Source organism: Octopus bimaculoides, chromosome 6 (assembly GCF_046866305.1).
Source record: "Octopus bimaculoides isolate indiv1 chromosome 6, ASM4686630v1, whole genome shotgun sequence".
NCBI classification, from domain to species: Eukaryota; Metazoa; Mollusca; class Cephalopoda; order Octopoda; family Octopodidae; genus Octopus; species Octopus bimaculoides.
This window is the reverse complement of record NC_142933.1, coordinates 45,020,396-45,047,434: the sequence shown is the minus strand read 5'-3', so window position 1 is coordinate 45,047,434 and position 27,039 is coordinate 45,020,396. Positions and strand designations below refer to the sequence as shown.

At 35.8% G+C, this 27,039-nt stretch overlaps 1 protein-coding gene across 11 annotated transcripts in view; it reads left to right on the top strand.

The window, feature by feature from the left end:
* Positions 1-27,039, top strand: part of LOC106873829 (pleckstrin homology domain-containing family H member 2) — a 719,935-nt gene that overhangs the window by 497,746 nt on the left and 195,150 nt on the right. For all 11 annotated transcript variants that reach the window (XM_089353814.1, XM_089353811.1, XM_089353808.1 and 8 more), the window contains one exon: positions 26,025-26,204. In XM_089353814.1, coding sequence (XP_089209940.1) covers positions 26,025-26,204 — 180 coding nt within the window. The remainder of the gene's footprint in view (positions 1-26,024; positions 26,205-27,039) is intronic.

Genomic DNA, 27,039 nt, shown 5'->3' with positions numbered 1-27,039 from the left:
AGTTGCTGACAATATGTGCATCTCTGATCACAAGCAGGAGTAGCTGGGGTGCATTATAGCCATATGTTGAGAGGAATTCTGTCTCAAACATTCCGTCTCTTTCCATGCTAGCATGGGTTGGACGATTTGACTGAGGACTGGCGAGCCAGCAGGCTGCACCAGGCTCCAATCTAATCTGGCAGAGTTTCTACAGCTGGATGCCCTTCCTAATGCCAACCACTTCAAGAGTGTAGTGGGTGCTTTTACGTGCCACTGGCATGAGGGCCAGTTACACAGTACTGGCAACGACCATGCTCAAAAAGGTGTTTTTTATGTTCCACCTGCACGGGAGCCAGTCCAGCAGCACTGGCAATGACCTCGCTCGAATGATTTTCTAACATGCCACCAGCACAAGTGCTAGGAGGTGACGCTGGTAACAATTTCGCTCAAATGGTGCTATTTACAGGCCACTAGCATGGAAGCCAGACAGTTGCTCTGGCAATGAACACGCTCAAACAGTGCTGTTAGTGCTTCACTGGCGCAGGTGTCATCGAGTATGGTTCAATTACAATTTTGATTCCAATTTCACTTGCCCCAACAGGTCTTCGCAAGCAGAGTTTAGTGTTCAATGAAGGAGAGGTTGGCATGGGTGCCAAAGTGTTATTTCCTATTTGTTTCAGAAATCAAAGAGAATTATTTCTATTCCTTTGAAAGTTTACTTTTGTGACCTGGATATCAATGTTTGGAAATTGATCTATTTTCCATTACATTTCAGACAGATTCAGCAGTGAGCTGCTGAAGTAGAAATATTGTTATAGGAAATATTCTGCTCAATACTGCAGATTTGTTTATCAGTTGCTTGACTTTAACCACTTGAGCATGTCCCTTAGTGGCTGAGAATATGTACATCTCTGATCATGAGTAGGAGTAGTGTTGAGAGGGATTATTTGGGGTTTGAATAAATGTAACAAAAGCAAAATTTGAAAGGAAGTATTAGCCATTTGTCATACATTCTAGGGGTAAGCAAACAGGAAATAACAGTTGTTACCCAAGGACAAAAATCGTGTTACACAGTGTAATTATTCCTGACATTTGGGAAAGCAGTTTGTCAATCAAATGAACCAGAGTACTTAACTGTTATTTTATTTTAGCAACCCCAGGAGGATGAAAGGCAGAGTCAACCTCTTGTCCTTCTGGGATTGATGTAACAAAGTAGCAGTCAAGAAAGCTACAGTGTAGCGTCTACAGAGGTGTACAACAATTTATGCTATTTAGCTCAGTATTATATGTTTCTGTGTTTCCCGGTTAGTTAGAATGCTATTACAGTTCGTCCTCGTTATGCCAGTAACCTAAGTAATTATAATTGAATAGAACCAATTCATTCTCTCCACTAACAGAGAATTGTCTTGTGTCTAAGAAAGGAATCAATAATTATCATCATCTTCTATTCAAGCCAGAACTGGTTCTTAGACTTGTTGGCTGATTCAAACTTCTTTACTGATCAACAATTCACGCATTTGTACAATCAAGATCCAAAATGTTTTTTTTTTTTTTCCTTTTGTAATGTAAAAGACATTTTTCTCACTGTGAAATTGCATATATAAAAATGTTGATTTGGTGACTGACTGACGAAATTAGTTTTCATCATGAAAGACATATTAGACATAGAGGCTGACAAAAATTGAGACCATAAGAGCAATAATAATGATTCCAAATTTTGGCACAAGTCCACTAATTTCTGGGGATGAGGTAAGTCGATTGCATTGACCCCAGGAATCAACTGGCACCTATTTTATCGACCCTGAAAGGATGAAAGGCAAAGTTGACCTGGGCCGAGTTTGAACTCAGAATGTTGCAACAAATGAAATATTGCTATGTATTTTGTCTAGCATGCTAACAATTCTATCAGCTTGCTGTCTTTATAATAATGATGATGATGATGATGGTGATGATTTCAAATTTTGGCACAAGGCCAATAATTTTAGAGGAGAGGGTAAGTTGATTACAATGACTCCAGTATTCAGCTGGTGCACATTACATTGACCCCAAAAGGATAGAGGGCAAAGTTAACCTCCATAAAATTTGAACTCAGAATGTAAAGGCAGAAGAAATGCTGCTAAGCATTTTCTCTGGCATACTAACAATTCTGCCATCTTGCTACCTTTGTAATAATAATAATAGCTCTGATGCAGTAGCAGGCAATAGCTCTCATAGTTTCTCATCTTAGCTAACTGGAAGTGCTAAATACGTATGTTTTGTTTTGGTGTAAAAGATGGGCTGCAACAAATTTTCTGCTCAATACTATAGGTTTGCTTGTCAGTTGTTTGACATTAATCAGTTGAGCATCTCACTTTATGGTTGATGATATGCGCATCTCTGATGATGGGTAGGAGTAGTGGAGGAGCATTGTAGCCGTGTGTTGAGAGGGATTCATTTGGGTTTGAACAATTCACCTCTGGAAATATGGGTGTTTCTTTCATCAGCCTCAAACATCCCTTATCCAAGAACCTTTTGAGTGGGATGGGTTACTTGACTTGACTTCAAGAAAATTCTAACTGGGCCTCACTTACAAGGTCATATCTTGATACAAAATCATCATGTTGTGCATATATAGTTGTGATGCATGTGCCTGGTGTACCCTTATCAGATGGGTAGTCATGATGAGTATACTGGGCTTCGTACATTTGTACCCCAATGTCACTCTGATGATATGTGCTGCTCTCTCACTCAATAATAATAATAATGGTAATAATAATGATGATAATAATAATTCTCTTTCTAACTTTTTACACAAGGCCAACAGTTTTGGGTAGAGCAGGAGGTTGATTACACCAATCTGGTGCTTAAGTGGTATTTATTTTATCGAGACTGAAAGGCAAAGTCAGCCTTGATGGAATATGAATTCAGTATGTAAAGCCAAAAGAAATGCCTCAAAGAAAGCATTTTGCCTGGCAGGGTTACGATTCTACCAGCTCACTATCTTGATGATGATGATGATAATAATAATAATCCTTTCTCTACTATAAGCATAAGGCCTGAAATTTGGGAGAGGGGGCTAGTTGATTACATCAACCCCAGTGTTTCACTGGTACTTAATTTATTGACCCCGAAAGGATGAAAGGAAAAGTTGACCTCAGCGGAATTTGGACTCAGAATGATGCGACGGGAAAAATACCACTAAGCATTTTGTCCAGTGTGCTAACAATTCTGCCATCTCACCACCTTAAATAATAATAATAATAATGATAATCCTTTCTACTATAGACACAAGACCTGAAATTTTGAGGAAGGGGTTGAGTCAACTGGTAATTATTCTTTTACTTATTTCAGTCATTTGACTGAGCACTGCCTTTAGTTGAACAAATCGATCCCAGGACTTATTCTTTGTAAGCCTAGTACTTATTTTATCAGGCCCTTTTGCCAAACCAGACACACAAACACACACACATATATATATACGACAGGCTTCTTTCAGTTTCCATCTTACAAATCCACTCATAAGGCTTTGGTTGGCCTGAGGCTATAATAGAAGACACTTGCCCAAGGTGCCATGCAGTGGGAATGAACCCAGTACCATATGGTTGGTAAGCCACTCCTGTGCCTATTTTATCAATCCCAAAAAGGACAAAAGGCAAAAATCAACTTCAGCAGGATTTGAACTCAGAACATGCAGAGCTGGAAAGAATGTTGCTAAGCGTTTTGTCCATTGAATTAATGAGGGCATTTGCACTATGCCATAAATTTGTGGAGTGGATTTATCTGATTAAATTTCCACTAGCATGTGAGTGTTATTTTGTTTTATGAACCCCAGTAAGACAAAAAAGGCGAATTTCATTTTGACAAGATTTGAACTCAGAATGTAAAGAGCCAAAAATATACAAACAACAAATAAACAGCAATAACCATCACCATTTTGCACAAAAGTACCTCTCTTTGGTCATCTGACCAGCTAGAAATAGCAACCAGATATCCTTCAGCATTGTTGCCACTGGGTCTGATAGAAGGAAAATGGACATGCCTGGAACAGCTTTGATCATAATTTTCCTTGATCAAGGGTGATCTGGGACTAAATCATTACTGCTGCTGCTACTACTACTACTACTACTACTACTACTACTACTCTTGCCCAAGACTGTAAGAATATGGTCGGCATTAGTTGTAGTTTTTTTTTTATTCTTTAAGCCATTATGGTTTTGTCCAAACTGAATGGTATCTGGAATTCTGAAATTCTTAAAGAGTAGTAAAAAAAAAAAAATCCAAAGTGGAAACTTGAGTATATGTTAGATTTGGTAAGAAAGTAGGAAAGAAGAAGAAAGGAAAGAAAGAGAGAAAATTCTAAGCAATAAAAATGCATTTTCCCTTCAACCAAAATAAGGGAGAAAAAAAACAAAAAGAAAAGGAAAGTGGAATTGTCTCCACAAAGAATATAAACAAATTCTGAAGGAAGAGAAAACTTAAAAGGAAATGTAATAAATAAATAAATAAATAAAAATATGAATAAATAAATAATGACGATGGTGATGATGATTATGATGATGATAAAAAGATTTCGCAAAGCAAACATAGAATGTTTATGTCTAAAGCTTACATTTCTATATTTAAATATAGAAAGGAATTATCCATAAAAATTCAATATAAATGAGATTTATATTGCTTCCAAGCTAAACATACATGACATCATAGATAGAAATACATCCAGATATTCTGCTGATACACTCTGTATGTGTATGTGTTTGTGTGTGTGCGTGTGTGTGCGTGTGTGTGTTTGGTGGTGGTAGTAGTGATGGTGGTTTCGTCTTTGTGATAACTATGTACAGAGATGATATGATGTGAATATATATATATATATATATATATATATATATATATATATATATATATATATATATATAGGGAGAGAGAGAGAGAGAGAGTCTGTAGAGAATCTATCTACACAACTACATGGCATAGTTAAGATAACTGAAGAATTCTGTAGGAATGGTACTGAGTGTGTGATGTAAGCTTGTTTGCTTCCAAGTAGGTGTGTTTTTGCATAGATGTGTACACTCTGAGTATGCTAAATATATGATGTGTATGCAAATTTGTACAGATGTCTGTACGAATATATATCTGTTTCTCTGTGTGTGTGCATATGTGCCTCTGGACACATTTATGTAGATTATATGTATTTCTGTGTGTGTGTATACAATCCATCTGTTGTTGTATATGTTTTTGTCAATAAAAATATACTCATGTCTTGAGTTCTATTTTCCTGTTTGCATCATCAAATATGAATGTATGTGTGTGTGTGTACATATGTGTGTGCACAAATCTCTGCATTCACAATTTTGTATGAATTTACATGTGTGTGTGTGTGTATGTATACACATATACACTTATATGAAAAACAGGTGTTAAATGATGATATAATAAAAACATAAGGTATATATATTCTTTTAGTCTTTTATTCTTTTACTTGTTTCAGTCATTTGACTGTGGCCATGCTGGAGCACCACTTTAGTCGATCAAATCAACCCCAGCACTTTTGCTTTGTAAACCTAGCACTTATTCTATTAGTCTCTTTTACTGAACCACTAAGTTACAGTGACATAAACAAACCAGCATTGGTTGTCAAGTGATGGTGGGGGCACAAACATAGACACAAACACACAAACATAGATACATATATATCTATATTTATCTATCTCTCTCTCTCTCTCTCTCTCTCTCTCTCTATATATATATATATATATATATATATATATATGCAAGTAAAAATAAATACAAAAAGGGTGGGTTTTTTTGTATGATTGTGTATAGAGGAATATATTATTTTGCTTAAAAGAGTTCCAACACTGTCTGTTTTTTATGTTTTATTTATATTCCTGCAGAACTAATGTGGGGTATAGAATATGGAATATACAATATATAATATGATATACAATATACAATATAAAATAAAATAAAATAAAAATGGATGGCACCATGAAAGAAAGTATTGAATGTAGATGAAATATTGAGTGTTCAATATAAAGGAACAAATATATAAATATATAAATATAAATATATATATATAAAGGCGACTCGAGTTTCAGGGCTATTTCCCTTCGTCATGGCCGGTATGACAGACTTTAACAGACTGTGTTGGAACTCTTTTAAGCAAAATAATATATATATATATATATATATAGATATAGATATATACGGCAGGCATCCTTCAGTCTCCATCTACCAAATCTCCTCACAAGGCTTTGGTCGACCCGAGACTATAGTAGAAGACACTTGGCCAAGGTGCCATGCAGTGGGACTGAACCCAGAACCATGTGGTTGTGAAGCAAGCTTCTTACCACATGGCCATACCTGTGCCTTACCACACATACATACATACATACACATGTATATTTTATATGAATCTATGTGTCTGTCCTGAACACCATTTGGAAAGCAACTGCATTACTTTTGTAATGCTACTCAAAGCATACAAGTCCTTGGTGACTTCAGTCATTCTGTACAGATGCGAGAGCTGGATTCTTACAGCTGATATAGACCAAAAGAATCCAGGCATTTGAGCCCACATTCCATGCACCAAACACAAAACAAACGGCTTTATCAAACAACAATTATGCCGGCAGTCAGAAACCACTTCTTGCACAGGTAAAAAGGCAAAAGTATGCTTGGTATGTTCACGTATACCATCACAACTCCCTCTCCCAAAACCATTCTTTAGGGCACAGTTGAGGGATGGTGGAAGAGAGAGAGACAGAGAAAATCCTAGTTAGACAGGGACAGGTTACAACACCATGACGCTACTAAGTGTAACACAGAACAGACATAGCAATGACAGTTGACTGCAAAAGCATCTTGAGTAGCACCCCAATGATTGGCTGCACCATTCTTGGAAACTTGATGATGATAATGATGATGTGTCTATGCAAATTTGTTTGATTGCATATCTCTGTGTATATATGCATGTGTGTGTGTGTGTATGTATATATATATATATATATATATATATATATACACACAGAGAGAGAGAGAGAGAGAGAGAGAGATAGATAGATAGATAGATAGACAGATATTGTTGCCATTTTATACTTTTAATTTTGCACATGTGCATTGTTTGGTTGTGATTTTGTTGACTATTCAGTATAGTATGGTCAGTTGGGCACCGTCTGTGAGAAAAAACAGCACCATGATGCAATTCATTCTGTCAGGAATTTGGAAATGACATGCTGTACTGCTTGGCATTTGCACCAGAAGCTCCAATATGATCATTTCAGAGTACTTGGGTGTCAATCTGAGGACATGTGCCAAGTGTGATAAAAATCAAACATCCAGTCAACATCATGGTATTTGGAGTGATCACTAGTGATGGTGACATTAAGCCTCCATTCATCTTCCTACACAGCCTCAGACTCAACACGGCGGCCCACATAAAGTGCCTGGAGGAGGTAGTGCTGCCCTGAATCAAGAGGGTGGCTGCTGGAAGACCCTGTGTCTGGCAACAGGACTCTGCACCATGCTACACAAGCAGGAGAGCCCAGTCATGGCTGTCAGACAATTTCTGCAACCATCTCACCCATAACATCTGGTCACCAAACTCCCCAGACTGCAACCCCCTTGATTATTATGTGTGGGGCACAGTTGATGGAGAGACCAATAAAACTCCTTGTTACACCAAAGATGAAGTGAAGGCAAGGATTATGGCAGCATCCACCTACTTAACCAGGAGACCATCCAGAAGAGTTGCAGGAGATCCTGAATTCATGTGGCGGCTGTGATTGAAGCCAATGGCGATTTTGTTGAATAAATTTACTCTTTAGTATTTCAAGATATTTTTATATAATTTTGGTAAATAACATCTGTTAAAATAAGATGTCAACAGTATTATTTTCCTTTTCGTGTAATTTAGACGACAGTTTATTCACCACACTCTATAAATATATATATCATCATTATCATCATCATCGTTTAACGTCCGCTTTCCATGCTAGCATGGGTTGGACGATTTGACTGAGGACTGGTGAAACCGGATGGCAACACCAGGCTCCAATCGAATTTGGCAGAGTTTCTACAGCTGGATGCCCTTCCTAACGCCAACCACTCAGAGAGTGTAGTGGGTGTTTTTACGTGTCACCCGCATGAAAACGGCCACGCTCGAAATGGTGTCTTTTATGTGCCACCCGCACAAGCCAGTCCAGGGGCACTGGCAACGATCTCACTCGAAAATCCTACGGGAGCCAGTCAGGCGGTACTGGCAATGGCCACGCTCAAAATGGTGCATCTCATGTGCCACCCGCACAAGAGCCAGTCCAGGGGCACTGGCAACGATCTTACTTGGCTTGCCGGGTCTTCTCACGCACAGTACATTTCCAAAGGTCTCGGTCAGTAGTCATCGCCTCGGTGAGGCCCAATGTACGAAGGTCTTGCCTCACCACCTCAGCCCAGGTCTTCCTGGGCCTACCTCTTCCACGGGTTCCCTCAACTGTTAGGGTGTGGCACTTTTTCACGCAGCTATCCTCATCCATTCTCACCACATGTCCATACCAGCGCAATCGTCTCTCTTGCACACCACAACTGATGCTTCTAATGTTCAGCTTTTCTCTCAAGATACTTACACTCTGACGGGTATTCACATTGACATTACACATCCAACGGAGCATACTGGCTTCATTCCTTGCGAGCTTACGTATGTCCTCAGCAGTTACAGCCCATGTTTCACTGCCATGTAGCATGGCTGTTTGTATATATATATATATATATATATATATATATATATATGCATATATATATATACATATATATTAATATGTCCTACTGGTTAAAATTCTATTTATTTATTTGTGCAGCTGAAGATAGCACTGCATTTAAATTGATGTAATGATTGCATTGTTCAATTAAATGGAGCTGCTTGAAATGGTTGTACTGCACCACTACTTGATATCCTGTTGCTTATTTTGATTTTATTCACCTTACTTCGAGCTGTGCAGATAATACCAGACTGACTTAGTGCTTCAACATAAGTACCTAATTCGAATGAATCTCATATATATATATATATATATATATATATATATATATATATATATATATATATAAATTTAAGGAATGGAGAAAACGCATGTTATAATTGCATACTTTATTCCTACATATGTTATTATGTATGCCTGTATGTTTATACATTTATATGTATGTGTTGTCCAACCCACTATCCGGTAGCGTCCAATTCTCTAACGGCTTTTTTCAAATGAATCACGTCATAATCTTATCCATCTATTGTTTTCATACTCGGTCATAATGTCTTACATCTAAGATGATTCCCATGCATTCCCTGAAGAGAAGGTTACAATTTTAATATCACAGATCCCTATGGATCACATAGGTTGTAATCCTTTGAAACATATGTAGGAATAAAGTATACAATTATAACATGCGTTTTCTCCATTCCTTAAATTTTTAAATATACTCAAATACCCAAAGTTTCAAGGAGTTCCTGCCTTAAAAACAGAAACTACACCACAGTTATTTTGTGTTCTTTGCTACATCGGTTTCTATTAACCCATTTATTCTATCCGAAGAATTTTTATTCATTAAGATAGAAGAAATACATATAATTAAATATATATATATATATATATATATATATATATATATATATATATATATATTATAATAATAAAGGGTAAAATTAATTAATTAATAATTAATAAATAATTTTACCAAGTAGTTTGGTATATTAAAATAACCTTTATCAGTAATTTTTGTGTGTGTATATATATATATATATATATATATATATATATATTTGTTTTGCAAGATTTTTGATGTGAAATCGTGTGTTGAAACAGATGTTGTTGTATTTGGGGATGGTCATATTGCCAGTTTAGCCAATAAAATCATATGCACTGTATATTTGGTGTTAATTTGCTTCAGCTTTATATTACATTACATTAATCCTATTTCGACCAGAGTTCTTTCGTCACACTTCTGTGACCTCATCAGTGGTCCTTTGCTTTCTTCTTTCTTATGTGTGACCCACCTTGCTAACTATCAGCCATTTTGTATGCAGTCGGCTCATGCAAGTCATGCACTGCATGCCTGTTTATTGTTTATATAACACAAAAATTAATTTAGGAACGTAATGTATTTATAACTACATTGAAAAGTTGTTCAAATCATTGGAAACTGAATTGAAATAGTTACTTTGTTTCAAAGGAAACCCATCTAGATTTGATACTTTGCTGCATTCCTATTTTGCTACCTGTAGGCATGCTTAAAGTAAAACGCATATGAAATCTTTTGTCCTCCCTTCCTATCTTTCAATAGCTATCATTTCTCTTCTGCCTATCTGTAAAATCCTTGCCTGTATCATTCTTTTTTTTTATCTCAATGAAATAACTACGGAAGGCATGTTTTGAGAAAAATGCATGTTACAGCTTTGGCTTTCCCCACCCTTTCTATCAGTGCTTCTTTGTTAACAATTCTTTGTAATGGATGTTTCTAATGTGACAAGCTAAATGGTTGAATGGGTTTGATTTTTTGACCCATAAAATTTCTGACCAAAACATATCAACAATCCCATAATTCTTAGTTAGTCTGCTGAAATGTTGCCGTGACTTTGGAATATCTATTTTGCTCTGTCATAAGTTTCGAAATTATTATCATTAACCATCCTCTGTATTGAAAAAATTTTCCAAAATTCTGAAATCAGAAATATAATATCGCTAATTAATCTTTCGTTAATTTACTAAAATTATCTTTCCATTTTTGGATTTACAATTCATGTACACACTTATACACATTCACACGTGCACTATTACTTTCATAAGATCTCTTTAGGATTTTCAAAATATTTGTCCAAATGACTGAAACATACACACATAAATATAAACAAACACATTGAAAGATGTGTGTGTGCGTGTGTGTGTATGTGTGTGTGTTTGTGTATAAATTGTGAAGGCACCTGGCTTTGTGGTTAGGGCATTCAGCTCAGGATCGTAAGGTCGTAAGTTCAATTCCCGGCCACGCATTGTGTCCTTGAGTAAGACTCTTTATTTCCCATTGCTCCAGTCCACTCAGCTGGCAAATATGAGTAGTACCTGTATTTCAAAGGGCCGCCCTTGTCACACTCTGTGTCATGCTGAATCTCCCTGAGAACTACGTTAGGGGTACACGTGTCTGTGGATTGCTCAGTCACTTGCACGTTAATTTCACGAGCAAGCTGTTCCGTTGATCGTATCAGCTGGGAGCCTCGTTGTTGTAAGTGACGGAGTGCTCCTTGTGTATAAATCATTTTGTATAAATCATTTTCTTTTACATTCTCTCAAATTTTCTTTCATCATTAGTTAAGTGTAATTTACATTTCTTCGTTTTCTTGCATGCTGCAATATTTCACATCTTTGCTACTCCTAACAAATGAAAAGAGATGCTAGGTTTTTGCTTGGTGTTTTTAGGGCTTTTTACAATGTTGAATTTTTACTATTTTTTCTTGTGTGTATGTTTATGTATACACGTGTATGCTCAAAATGTGCACACACGTGCGTGTGGGTGAGACATAGTCTTTTAATGTACAGAGTTCAATAACTATCAGAACAGGCTGCTTGAGTGAGTGTCAACTATTTTCTGGAAATTGGCGAGTAGCCTGATAAAGCAGTTGATTTGTCTTTGACAGCACAATGGTCTAAAACCATGGCCATATTACATAACTAAATGTGTTCTCTTAGTTAAATAATTTCAAAATGATTCGGCTCAATCAATAAGTATTTATTGCATGACCAACCTCAGAAGTTACCACATGCCACTGCTATATATATATATATATATATGTATGTATATGTATGTATGTATGTATGTAGGTAGGTAGGTGGAAAGACCCTAAACGAAGGTGCATAACAGAAAATAGCAAGTGACATGTGTAACTGCATGTTCTCTATGCAGTAGAAACACGTGTCGGTCATATTAACCAATTATGCTGTATAATTAACTGGAAAAATTAAAAGGAAAATTTAGAGATGTACCAGTCTCCATATTCTTTGTAATTATTTACATTCAATGGATATATGTCCTCATCTTGTTTGTTGTTACCACAATGTTTCAGCTCATTTACTCTCCAGCCTTCATCAGGTGTCCTGGTGAAATTTTGAAATTTTATTGATGTTATTATTATTATTATTTATTCAAGGCACTGCCTGGAATTGAACTCGGAATCTTGGGGTTAGTAGCTCACACTGTTACCCATTATGTTATATGCCCGTAGGCAATTATAGAGTGAGTTTTAGGGCTTATAAACCTAATATTTTTGTATAAATAATAATAATAATAACATCAGCAAAAAAATACTTTAGGAATGAGAACCCAGAATTGGGTTCAAAATTCCACCAGGACACCTGATGAAGGCTGGAGAGTAAATCAGCCGAAATGCTGTGGTAATAACAAACAAGACGAGGACACATCCGTCCAATGTAAATAAAGTAAATAATGTAGAGAATTCCTTATCTCTAAAATATAGAATAGTATTCTTTCTAATTGTTTTGGATTTACACTCCTGATAATATTCATAATCCAGTGAAGCAAACCCAGGATTTAACCATAAGATGAATTCCAGAAGGATTGCTAACCCTAAGCAATCTTAGGTGCTTCCTACTATTTGATGTGGTTTGCTTGAACCCTGACTATACCTGAGTGCTTTTACCATACCTGTACTCATTATGCCCGTTATGTTTTCACCCAGTTTTTGCCTATTTTTCCCAGCTCTGTGGAACTTTTGAAATATTCATAGCAGTGCAATGCACCTCTGCTTGTTTACTTAACCATAAAAAATGCTCCCTTAATATTTGTAGTGTGACTCTTAGCTCATTCTTCCCCTCTTCTTTCTCCTCTCTCTTTCTTTTTCCCCTCCCCTCCTTAATTGCCTCCCTTGGACCCCTGTCCTCTCTCCTTTCCTCTCTCTTACTTTTCTGCTTCTCATCCTTGAGTCCCTCCACTCTTCCTCTCTCCTACTACGTGACCAGTATCCAGTCAATGTCGTTCTTTTTCAACTTACTGCTGACCCAGCGAGACATGTTTGTATTCCATCCATCAAAGAATTTTTCCATTTCTTTGTGCTACCTCACTATGTCTGTCTTTATAGCCAAAAAGTCTTTTCTGTTTGCATTGTATCCGTTTTGGTACTGTATACATATATCTATTCCTTTTGCTTATTGTACAGCCATAAAGCAATTTCTATTGCGTATAATATTATTTTGTCCTGTCCATGCACACATTCATCAGCTTTTTCCTGTAGCTCTATACTTTGGCACTCCTATTAGATAAAAGTGGTCTTGGTTCATATAGCATGAAACCACTATGACGTTTTGGATACCAGCTGAGGAGAAAGTCAGTTGTAAATGTTCCTTGTATTGTGTCTTTGTCTCCCTTTTCTCTCCATTCTGATTTCGCCAAGATTTCATTTGTACACACACACACACACACACACATGCATTCATACATACATATGTGTGTATATCTGCACATGTATGTATTAGTGTGTTTGTTTACAGTTGTATTTTTCCCAAGCCTTCTCTACTGGGGATAGTGATGTTGTCATTCTCTTGTCAATGGGTCACCCACTGGTTTTGCACTGTCCATGATGTGGAATGAAATACTCCTTGCTTGTAAAAGAGGTTTTTAAAAGGATCAGAGATTGAATGGGTGCTCAGCTGTAAAGCACTGCCTCAAACATAATTGTCTAACACATATGTTAGCATAGAAAAAGCGATGTTAAAAAGAAGGAACAAATAATATATGTTATCATTTTCTTCCTCCTCATCATCATTTAACATTCACTTTTCCATAGCATAGTAAAGATAACAGAAAAATTCCACATATAGAAAGAAAGAGTGGGTGGGGGCTATATAAATAGATACGGAGTTGTATATGTTTGTATATTTGTAGATATGTATATTAATCTGTGTATGCAAGTTTATAAGGATTCCTGAATGTGTGTTTATGTGCATATATATATATATATATATATATATATATAAATAAAACATAAAAAACAGACAGTGTTGGAACTCTTTTAAACAAAATAATATATTCCTCTATACACAATCATACAAAACCCCCTTTTTTTGGTATTTATTTTTACTCGCATATATATATATATATATATATATATATATATATGTATATGTATGTATGTATGTATGTATGTATGTATATAATAATATTAGGGATAAAAATCCAAATTTCCAGGTAAAAACTCAATTAAATTCAATATATCAAAACTTAAAATTAAATTAAGTTTCACAGTATATAATATATGAATATAACCAAAGTGCATGAGCTAATCCATGAAGATCCACAGTGACATATAGAAAAAGTGACTGTGGATTTTCATGGATTAGTTCTTGAACTTTGGTTCTGTTCTCTAAATTATGTGTATATATATATATATATATATATATATATATATATATACAAAATGGCTGATAGTTAGCAAGGTTGGACACACATAAGAAAGAAAAAAAGCAAAGAACCACTGATGAGGTCACAGAAGTTTGACGAAAGAACTCTGGCCGAGATAGGATTAATGTAATATAAAGCTGAAGCAAATTAACACCAAATATACAGTGCATGTGTTTTATTGGCTAAACTGGCAATATGACCATCCCCAAGTACAACACACACACACACACACACACACACACACACACACACATATATATTATTAATAGTTATCGCCAAGCCAACATGGCAGTCTATGTTGGCTTGGCGATAACTATTAATATCCAGTACCGCTGCCGTAGTCGCCTTTAGAGAGACTTAGAAATATTAATATCTCTATTATATATATATATATATATTTATATATATATATATATATATATATATATATATATATATATATTTATATATATATATATATATATATATATATATATATATATATATGTGTGTGTGTGTATATATATATATATGACATTCTGTCGGTTATGATGACCAGGGATCCAGTTGATCCAATCAACAAAAACAGCCTGCTCATGAAATTAACATGAAAGTGGTTGAACAATCCACAGAATACATGTACTCTTAACATAGTTCTGAGGGAGATTCAGTGTGGCACAGAATGGGAGAAGGCTGGTCCTTTGAAATACAGGTACTACTCATTTTTGCTCATCTAACCTTTTTCAAGTCTTGTTCTTGATTCTGCTGGGTTTCCAGACACCCTCCTAACAAGTATAACAAGCTACTCAAGTAGAGAAGCCATTTTAGTTGCCAACTACTTGACCACAAAACAAGTAGTACTGGTTTACATGGTCTCATCAGGCTGTGATGAAATCCCTGACTGCTCTCTCTCTCTCTCTCTCTTTTTTCACTTGAACATTGTGAGACTAATAACCAGGTCTAGAACTCAATATATGTATGTTTCAGAATGAAGTGTTAGATGAGTACAGAGCAGTAATAATAAGAAGAGATGGCAAAGGAATAAATGATTATCTTATGAACTTTCATTAGCTTACAGCTATTTCTGCTATATGAGTCCACTGCATCTTATAGAAGAAACAACTGTAAGCTAATGAAGTTCATAAGATGTTTACTCCTTTGTCATCTTTTTTTCTTATATATATATATATATATATATATATATATTCCCACACCACACACCATCATCCAGATACCCACACACAAATCTTCAATAGCTTTACCACACATCACTATATGAGCAGCCATACATTACAGACGCACAGTCTTACACATGCACACAATCACACACGTCAGAGTCACTAGTCCCTATTCACACATACACACTTACACATTCATACACCATTCTCACATACACACACACACGCACGTGCACCTTTATATGGGATCACCAGTACTTTATTATATCCCTTCCTTTCAACCTCTTCTTTCAAACGTTTTTTTCTAGTCATTTGCCATGCTTGACCACTAAATCTAAAATTTTTTTTTCATTCTCTCTCTGTTTATTTTCTCTTATTCCTTTCTGTTGAAGAGTGTAGGCCTGAAACTTCCTGAGTGTCAAGCTAATACACCTGCTTCTTGTTCATACACCTGTTTTCATCTTTTGTTTTTCTATAAATTTCAACTATATGTATATATCTCTCTCTCTCTTCTCTTCCTGTGTTCGGCCAAGCCTGACCTTTCTTGAGCGGTCCTTGAGCATGCAACATTGTTATTCCTCCCTGTGCCTGTGAAATCTTGTATCTCGACTGTAAGGGCTTATTTCCGTACATGCCAGCTTAATTTAATTCGTCCTTAGTCGAAAGACATCTGTTGTTTTGTCCCGTTATTATTCCTACTGTATTTGGTTAACATTGTTCGTTTTTTTTCCGTCCTTGTTTTTGTATATATTCGCTGCTTTCTTCTAAGGAATCTAATGCTCTTAGATTAGTTTTTCCTTGGGGCTGGCCAGATTGGAGCAATATCGAGAATAACAAGCTGAAATTGCAAAGATAATCTGGATCTCGACTGAAGAGAGAAAACTCCGAATGACCTGTCCGTGTTTTCTTTGTATCGTCTATCTGAATGTGTTGTCCCTTTCTTGCATCACCTAACTGTCTTGTTGTTTTGTGTTCTTGTCCTATTCTGTATTATTTATATATATATATATATATATATATATATATATATATATATATATATATATATATATATGTATATATGTATATAATCATGTGTTCACATCACTCACCAGGTTATCAGGTGTTGTTACACATCGCTGGTTACGATGCGCTTTTTGCATTGTTTTAGCTGTCAAATAACGCCTCTCCCTGATCAAAACGGGGACAGGAGCAATGTGAAATGAAATGTTTTGCTCAAGAACTCAACATACCACCCAGACAGGGAATCGAACTCATGATCTGGTGATTGTGAGTGCAACAGCCTACCACTAGGCAACATGCCTTCACATATATATATATGAGATCCCAAAACCAAGGTTTCACATAAAAAGCACTTGTGGTGGTAGGAATTTAAAAGAACCTGTGATGGTGCTACATAAAAAGTATCCAGTACATCTTGTGGAGCATTAGGAAGGGCATCCAGCTATAGAAACCAGGCCAAAACAGGCTGTGAGACCTGGTGCACTCCTTGACCTTACCAGTTCCTCTGAAGCCATCCAACCTATGCCAGCATGGAAAACAGACGTTAACCAATGATGATAATTATATATATATATATATACCTCTCTTTCTCTCTTTCGGAGAGAGGCACAAATCAGATTGGAGCCTGGTGTAGCCATCTTGTCCAACCCATGCTAGCATGGAAAGTGGACGTTAAACAATGATGATGATGATATATATATATATATATATATATATACACATAGGCACAGGAGTGGCTGTGTGGTAAGTAGCTTGCTTACCAGCCACATGGTTCCGGGTTCATTCCCACTGCGTGGCACCTTGGGTAAGTGTCTTCTACTATAGCCTCGGGCCGACCAAAGCCTTGTGAGTGGATTTGGTAGACGGAAACTGAAAGAAGCCTGTTGTATATAAGTATATATATATATATATGTGTATATGTGTGTATATGTTTGTGTGTCTGTGTTTGTCCCCCCAACATCGCTTGACAACCGATGCTAGTGTGTTTAGGTCCCCATAACTTAGCGGTTCGGCAAAAGAGAATGATAGAATAAGTACTAGGCATCCAAAGAATTAGTCCTGGGGTCGATTTGCTTGACTAAAGGTGGTGTTCCAGCATGGCCGCAGTCAAATGACTGAAACAAGTAAAAGAGTATATATATATATATATATATATATATATATATATATATATATATATATATATATATATATATATATATATATATACATATATATGTATCCATTTATATATGTATGTATATTCATTTATCTATACATACACAGATTCACACACACACACACACATATACATGCACACATCCATATATATGTATGTACAAAACTCAAATCATTCTGATCCACCATCAGTGGATTAAGCGAGATATATATATATATTCATTCCTCTAATACAACAACAACAACAATAACAGCATTTCATTACATTCCTTGGTAACAATGTCTGCTAGCAATGTAGCCATTGTAGATATCTTCCTTCTGCTTCTTCTCCCTTCCTCTTTCCCCCATCCTTCTCTCTGATGCTAAGCATTAAAAATAGATTTGACATCTCAGAAGATTGTAAAGAATTGGAGAATCGGAGTCTTATCTTTATTGCATGGACTTCTGTTATGCATTTCATCTATCAACTAATGTATGTGTGTGTGTGTGTGTGTAAGTGTGTGTGTTGGTGTGTGTGTGTATACACGCGTGTGTGTGTCTGTGTACAAATGTGTGTGTGCCTGTACATGCATGTGTATATCTGTGTAGACGTGTGTGCATGCATGTGTGTTTCTGTGTATACACGCGTATGCGCATGTGTTTCTGTGTACATGTGTGTGTGTTTGCGTGTGTGTGTGTGTGTGTCATAGTGTTCACTTCTAATATGTTGCTTTACACACACACACACACACACACACATATGTATATTCTGTGTCTCATATGTCTGTCAGCTTTGCGAATATAAAACATGTTTAAGTGCTGCCTTACTTATAGAACACTCCACATATAAATCTTACATATACATGTTTGTGTGTGCGTGCGTGTGTGTGTGAGTGTGTGTGTATGTCTAAAGTGAGAGAGAGAGAGAGAGAGAAAGAGGGAGGAGTGAGACAGTTGCATCTATATGAAATATGGTGCACAACAGTGTGAAAATACATCCATCCTTTGTATGTTTAAAAAAAATTAATTCTTATATAATGTTAAGGACACATCGTGATGTATCATAAAAATCACACACATATGCATCAACTCACACATACACATGACACATGCATTAACTTATACATCCATATTTATGATCCCCTTTTCATATGTTTGTCTTCCATTTTGTAAGTCCAGATGTTATTTAGGTGATCTCAAGATAAACACGATATTCTTTTGTGTCAAGATTTATAAAAGAGAGGGTGTGTGTGTGTGTGTGTATTGATTCCATTATGGGAAAATTCTTGAATGATACTAGCAAAGAAATGCAATTCTTGTATATTTCCACTTACAAGGTTACCTGATAATTACACGAGTCCCCTTTCTAACTCCTTTAAACTGTGATGTTTTCTTTTGATCCCTTTTTAAGATGGGTGGTGGAGGTAATAATTCAGAATGGTTTGAGTAAAAAAAAACAACAAAAAACAGTAACTAAGAAAACAAACAAACAAAACAGTGGCTAAGTTAATTACTGTATGCCCTCAAAAGGAGAATAAAATACTGCAAAATACATCAGACAATTTTCACATGCTGCAAGTGGTTCCAGTGAAAAAAATAGCATGCGTGTGTGTGTGAGTGTGTGTGTGGTGGGGGAAGACTATTCTGTAATTCATTTTGAAATTCTCCATCTCATAATCTGAAAGGAGCTTTCTGTGTGATGTGGTTTTACTGACTGATGTCAAAGTTACATCAATTCATAAAATATGTTCACAAGCCATTTGGCACTTCAAATTCACTGTATATTCCTTATTAGTCTGCACTCAAAAATAGTTATTTAAGTGTATAACAACATAGGATTGAAATGAAATTCTAAAAATCCATTCCTTCAGTTTGGTTTCCATTTTATCACATCAGAAGAATAGCTCCCTTTTATCTCTTTTTTTTCTTCTTGGTGTGATAAGGTTTTTTTGCGCTTCCTCTGATTTCTAGTTTCTTGCTATTTGCCCCAGAGATTCTTAATCATCTTTTGCCTGTGGATCCCTTTGGCTCCTATTTTACTTTGCTGGACCCTCATATCCATTCACTGTTTAATATTAAAATCCTATTATATTTATATTAAAATATTATTAGGAATTGTATTAAAAAATTGTTGAAATATTCTATGTATTGCAAAAGTATAACTACGCTTTTACTTGTTTCAGTCATTTGACTGTGGCCATGCTGGAGCACCGCCTTTAGTTGAGCAGATCGACCCCAGGACTTATTCTTTGGAAGCCTAGTACTTATTCTATCGGTCACTTTTGCCGAACCGCTAAGTTAAGGGGACATAAACACACCAGCATCGGTTTTCAAGCGATGTTGGGGGGACAAACAACACAGACACACAAACATACACACACACACACACACACACACATATATATATATATATATATATATACATATATACGACGGGCTTCTTTCAGTTTCCGTCTACCAAATCCACTCACAAGGCTTTGGTCGGCCCGAGGCTATAGTAGAAGACACTTCCCCAAGGTGCCATGCAGTGGGAATGAACCCGGAACCATGTGTTTGGTAAGCAAGCTACTTACCACACAGCCACTCCTGCACCTAACTGATTTTATTTCACATAAATTTTAACAGCAAAATCTAATGTGAATTCCCAAGGGCCACTTGGACCCAAGTTGAGTGCTAAATTCCTGTTTAACTGTGCAGTTTGAGTTTTGTTTGGCATACTGAATTACTTTCAGTTTCAATTTCACATGAAAAGAGTTCTAGTTTTTTTCTTTTAGAACATCATGTTGAGATACATCTATAGTTTATAGATGAAAGACACCAATTATGTTGATATTAACTTACAATGAATGCAAACTATTATTGACTTACAATGAATGCAAAAGATGAAAAGACTAGTATTTCAATTAGCATACTTAATGTTAAGTTAATCTATCAGACCGAGTACTTATGTAAGTTTTGCCATAGATACAGTATATATTTGTGTAAAAGATGAACTTTTAAAACTACTTATTTTTAAGGTTAAATTTATGGGCTTTACTATTATAACATGGATATTAGATTTAAGAGGCTGAAATTCATGCTAGAATCCAAAATATTGTATCAGTAGCAGAAACCCAAATGATTTATAACTAAGAAACAAAACACAATGAATTACATTAGTCATAACAGTTTTACACATCAAAATGTATACCCTACTAAGTAACAATAACCATAAATAGGACTGTCTAACTTGTATAAATATTTATATTTGTCTTTTTACTTGTATTCACCACACTCAACAGACTTATTGAAATTAGTCCACATCACCTGCTCAGTGTGTTTCACACTAAAGTACTACAACCACATTATTTTAATGTTTGGCACTCCGTCGGTTATGACGACGAGGGTTCCAGTTGATCCTATGACCACGAATCCACTGCCCTAACCACTGGGCCATTGCGCCTCCACACATTATTTTAATAATCATGGTTAAAATCACACTCACCACTGGTATGATGTATCAGTGTTGTAGTTGATTTCATTTTTTTTTTTGTAACTTATTCTAGCTTAAGGCTTTAAATACCAAAATTAATAAAAAGATAAAAATGCAATGCCACTATCCATGCAAACAACAATCTCTGCTGATAATGTCTTCTTCTTCTTCTACTCCTCCTCAGGGTTAATGACTCCCATTTTTTTTATTGTTATATTTTTATTATTTTTAATAAATTCAGTGTAGCTTAAGGCCATAAAATATAAAACAAACATTAAAATAAATAATGACAATAAAAGCAAAAAAGGAATTAGTAAACTTTTATTTATACATAAAAAAAGTCAAGTAGAAATTTATTAAGGCTTTTCAATTGCAGGCTACATCTTAAATATTTGAAACACAAAAGTTCATTAAATTCCTGCAAAATCATATTTTTATCATCTTCAACACCAAATAATGGTACACTCTCATAGACTGAAAAAGACAGTTTCTGCAATTTATTACTGAACTACCTGCATAAACGATTTACTCTTTTACTTGTTTCAGTCATTTGACTGCAGCCATGCTGGAGCTCTGCCTTTAGTCGTGCAAATAGACCCCAGAACTTATTCTTTGTAAGCTTAGTACTCATTCTATCGGACTCTTTTGCCGAACAGCTAAGTTACGGTGACGTAAACACACTAGCATCGGTTGTCAAGTGATGTTGGGGAGACACACACACACACACACACACACACACACACACACACACACATATATATATATACATATATACAACGGGCTTCTTTCAGTTTCCATCTACCAAATCCACTCACAAGGCATTGGTCGGCCCGAGGCTATAGTAGAAGACACTTGCCCAAGGTGCCACGTAGTAGGACTGAACCCGGAACCATGTGGTTGGTAAGCAAGCTACTTACCACACAACCACTCCTGCGCCTATGAAATTTGTTTATATTGATCAAATGTTTGTGCTGTACATTAGTTCACTCCCTCCATCAAATGGACATTGTCCAAACAGGTGCATGGTGTACTATGCATTAGATGTTAAAATGATTTCAGAGCAATGTGGGATGAAGTATTTTGCTCAAGGACACAATGCACCATCTGGTCCAGGAATTGAAACCATGTCTTGTGATTGTGAATGCAACATCTTAACTACTCACCATATGCCCTCTCAGCACTAAATAAAGCTCCATAATCATAAAGATTATTGTAAGGATCATCGTCATCATCCCACCTACTTCTTTTTCATCCATATCATTCCATAAATAATTGTCTTCAAGACAATTCAGAATGTTCAAAGTTCCACAACTATGTCAGCTTTTATTTGCATCCATGTATCAACAAGTCAAATACTGATCAGAGTCAGTGATTGAACCCACATAGTGCCACCTTTTGTGTTCTTTTTCTCCATCATGTATCCATTTATTCCATTTGATTGTAATCAATTTTTTAAATGGTTTATTGGTACTGTTAGTATTGGTACTGTTAGTATTGGTACTGGTAACAAGACACTTGTAAGTCCACCCGGAATTACAGTTGTTTCAGCATTTTGTAAACACAGATTTGTCTTAAACTTTTCCCAGATAAGCGAACTCTTCCCTTTTTTGTAGTCAATCAAGTCATAATTCCAAAACTTCTGTTATCTATTTTCTATGCTTATCCTCATCCATCCAACCTTGTGAATGCACATAGATCACAATTCTTTTTACAATTATTCCTTTGGTATAGCTTTCTGATTAAAAACAATATACATTTAACCATACAACTAAGAACTAAAGTGATCTTACTTTTACTTGTATCCAATGGTTCTCATCAATACTGTATTTTCTTTTTTTATCGCTTTTTGGAATCACAGTTTTTCTAATTTCCCATTACAAACTAGTATCTTATCTAAATCAACAGGTAACTTTTGTGTAATCTTGATTTTCTACCAAAGTACTAAATATTAATTACTATCTCATGAAGTTGGTGCACCATCTAGCATGTGTTTTGAAATTCAAAAGTTGAGCTTCCTCTGATCTCAAGAGACTTTATGACTTGATTTTGTTTGTTTGATGATCTCTGACCCAATGTTTTGTGTAAATGATGCATCAGGAAGCTGAAACAAGGAACCATTTGAGGTTTAGTGAAAAATCATGGAAGACTATTGGGTAACAATCCAGGAAATGGCTCATGAATTGGGAATAAACACAGGGTCAGTGTATTCCATTTTAACAGAGGATTTGTGCATGCAAAAATTGTCAACAAAACTGAACTCACTGCCAACTGCATGCTAAAACAAAATCCGTAACTACTGACATAGAACATCAGTGACTGAACAAGCACTGGTATTGCAATTAGCCACATGGCTGAATAAAAGTCCATTATATGCAACGGAATTATTTATTGTTTGTAACTTGTATAACCCGAAGTAAACATGATACAATTGTATTCTCAAATCCATCTGATGATTGCTATATGCAGTATATTTACTACAAACATGAAACTTAACGAGTTATTGACCTGTAGCTTTCTTACAATTACTATACAATAATATATGCATGTAGGTGTGTGTAATGAATATCAACATCTACATGTGTGTGTGTTTGTGTGTGTATGTATGTATGTATGTGTGTCCTCCCCCCCCCCCCCCCCCCTCAATATACATGCACACAATTTACAGAAAGCACATGATGTTTGAATATTTCAGAACTATAAATTTCTTGTCTGGTTTGAATGTTTTTCACTTTACAGTTTATTATATCTTATAAAAATGTGAACTTATTTATGACTTAAACTTGCACACAAATAATTTTGGATTCTCTGTGCACACACACACACATGCACACACACACACACACACACACACACATGCACACACACTCTTATACATGCACCAGGCATTCACATACAATGCACACACATAACACATAGCTGTGTATATGTATAAGAAAGTATGTGAAATCATAGGTAACACAGTAGAGAGTCAATAGAATAAGTACAAGAAATGCATTTATTTAGCATATAAAATATTTTGTAATGAAATATCTGGTATATATGGTGATAAAACTGCAGAAACATTCACCCACTTTATTTTATTCACATTTATGATAATCTCTGTGATTCTCTGTTACTCAATCTATGTGTGGATGAATGGCAGACAGGTGGAAGCAAAGAAGCTGTTATTATTTGGTAAGAATGAGGTGGTGAGCTGGCAGAATCATTAGCATGCTGGACAAAATGTTTAGTGGTATTTTGCCTGTCACTACGTTCTGAGTTCAAATTCCACCGAGGATGACTTTGCCTTTCATCCATAGGAAAAAAAAGTCTTCTTCCATAGCTTCTGATCTGCCTGTACTATATGAGTGAAACTGGGTAGATGAGATTTATGAAGAAGCCTCGTGAGATGGATTATGTTGTTGTTGGGTATTAGCCTTTATCCATCACCTGGCTTAACATCACCACCTTGTCGTGTGTGCAGGGTATATTGTTGCAGTTAATTGGGGCAGGTTTCTATACAGATGATAACTTCCTCAAACCCTAACTCTCTCATCCAACTTTGTTCAGTGGCCCCTGAGAAGGATAACTGGAGCTGCCTTGTTTTTTCTGATTTGACCATTTAAGAACAAATAAAAAGAGAGAGAGAGAGAGAGAGAGAGAGAGAGAGAGAGAGAGAGAGAGGGACTGACATGAAACAAAATTATGGCTGAAGGACTAAGTATGATCCTGAATGATAGTTGTGAATGGTGGGCTATAGCTGATGTGAATAAAGTAAGAGTAAGTGTTGGATAATAGTAGAAGTAGCCTGGTGAATAAAGAGTAATGACTGACAGTGAAAGTAGAGTGTATTGAGAACAGTAATTGGAGCTGCCTTGTTTTCTCTGATTAAACCATTTAAGGACAAAGGGGGAAAAAAAGAGACTGAAATGAAACAGAGTTATGGCTGAATGACTAAGTGTGATCCATAAATCACTAAGTTTGGGTGAATGATGGGCTATAGCTGAAGTGAATAAAGCAAGAGTAAGTGTTGGATAGTAGTAGACGTAGTCTGATGAATAAAGAGTGATGACTAGCAGCGAAATTAGAATTTATTGGATGCAAACAGGTCTGATTCAGGTTATGTCCTGTACTGTCTGTTGTTGGATAAGTTGTATTAGTGTATAAGAGATGAGAGGGGTGAGATATTTTTGAACATTTATTCTATGGATGAATCATCTATCTTAGAACTAACTCAGATGCCCACAAGAAGCAAATGTATTTGAGTAATTGTTTTGAATAGTAGTCTTCATGCTCCAGCATGGTCACAGACCCAAAACTGAAACAGACGAAAGATAAAAGTTTTTTAACAAATATTAACCATTATATATGTATGTATATATATATATATATATATATATATATATATCATCATCATCATCATCATCGTTTAACGTCCGCTTTCCATGCTACCATGGGTTGGACGATTTGACTGAGGACTGGTGAAACCGGATGGCAACACCAGGCTCCAGTCTGATTTGGCAGAGTTTCTACAGCTGGATGCCCTATAATTATATATATAATTATATATATGTGTGTGTGTGTATATATATAGACACAAACATATATATATATATATATATATATATATATATATGCATATATACATATATATATATATATATAATTATATATATATACACACACACAAACACCTTCAATCGCACACATATTTTGTATCCATGTTTATATATTTCTATGTGTATGAATAAATCTATATGTGTGTATGTTTTGTATACATATACATACTACATACATATGATCACACACACACACACACACACATCCACTTGCACACCAATTTATAAAATGTTATTTTCGTCATCTTTCAGTTGGTGTATCAGTACATGGCCACCCAGTTTGACACCCGTGCATTGGATTATCATGTGACATTAGCACAAACCATACTTGGTTTATGCATTGACCACCCCCAACTACAGAATGAGCTCTTCTGTCAGCTGATACGACAGACATCACGCCACCCAGTACAAAGCAAGATGAGTGGGATGCAGGTAAGTTACTTATACTGAGAACCATTTTCTCTTGAGAGTTTCCAACAATGCTAATGGATTTTAATTTTTTGGCCTGAACAACATTAAGACACTAGTTTACCAAATGTTTGTTCTTCCTCAAACCTAACAATGATTTTTTTGCCCTATTTCTTCTTTGAAATACAATTACTCTTTTACTCTTTTACTTGTTTCAGTCATTTGTCTGTGGCCATGCTGGAGCACTGCCTTTAGTCGAGCAAATCGACCCCAGGACTAATTTTTTGTAAGCCTAGTACTTGTTCTATCAGCCTCTTTTGCTGAACCATTAAGTTACGGGGACATAAACACACCAGCATCGGTTGTCAAACAATGTTGGGGGGACAAACACAGACACACAAACATATACACACACATACACGCACATATATATATATACATATATACGACGGGCTTCTTTCAGTTTCCGTCTACCAAATCCACTCACAAGGCTTTGGTCGGCCCGAGGCTATAGTAGAAGACACTTGCCCAAGGTGCCATGCAGTGCGACTGAACCCGGAAACATGTGGTTGGTAAGCAAGCTACTTACCATACAGCCACTCCTACGCCTATTATTATTTTTTTTTTCTTCAAGATGTTGTTGTGTGTTTTTGACAGAGAATTGGTTGAGTAGCCTTGTAGAATCTTGTAGTTGTGCCACCATATATTTCTTGATTCATACAGCCTTGTGTTTTATTCCAGTTTATTTTGATCTATGCTCCTTCAAATTCAGAATGGAGTGAAGTTGCTGGAATTTGGAAAGTAATAGGATTAAAGATGGAAAGAAAAAGAATTGAAACTCTTTTTGCAATAACTTTTG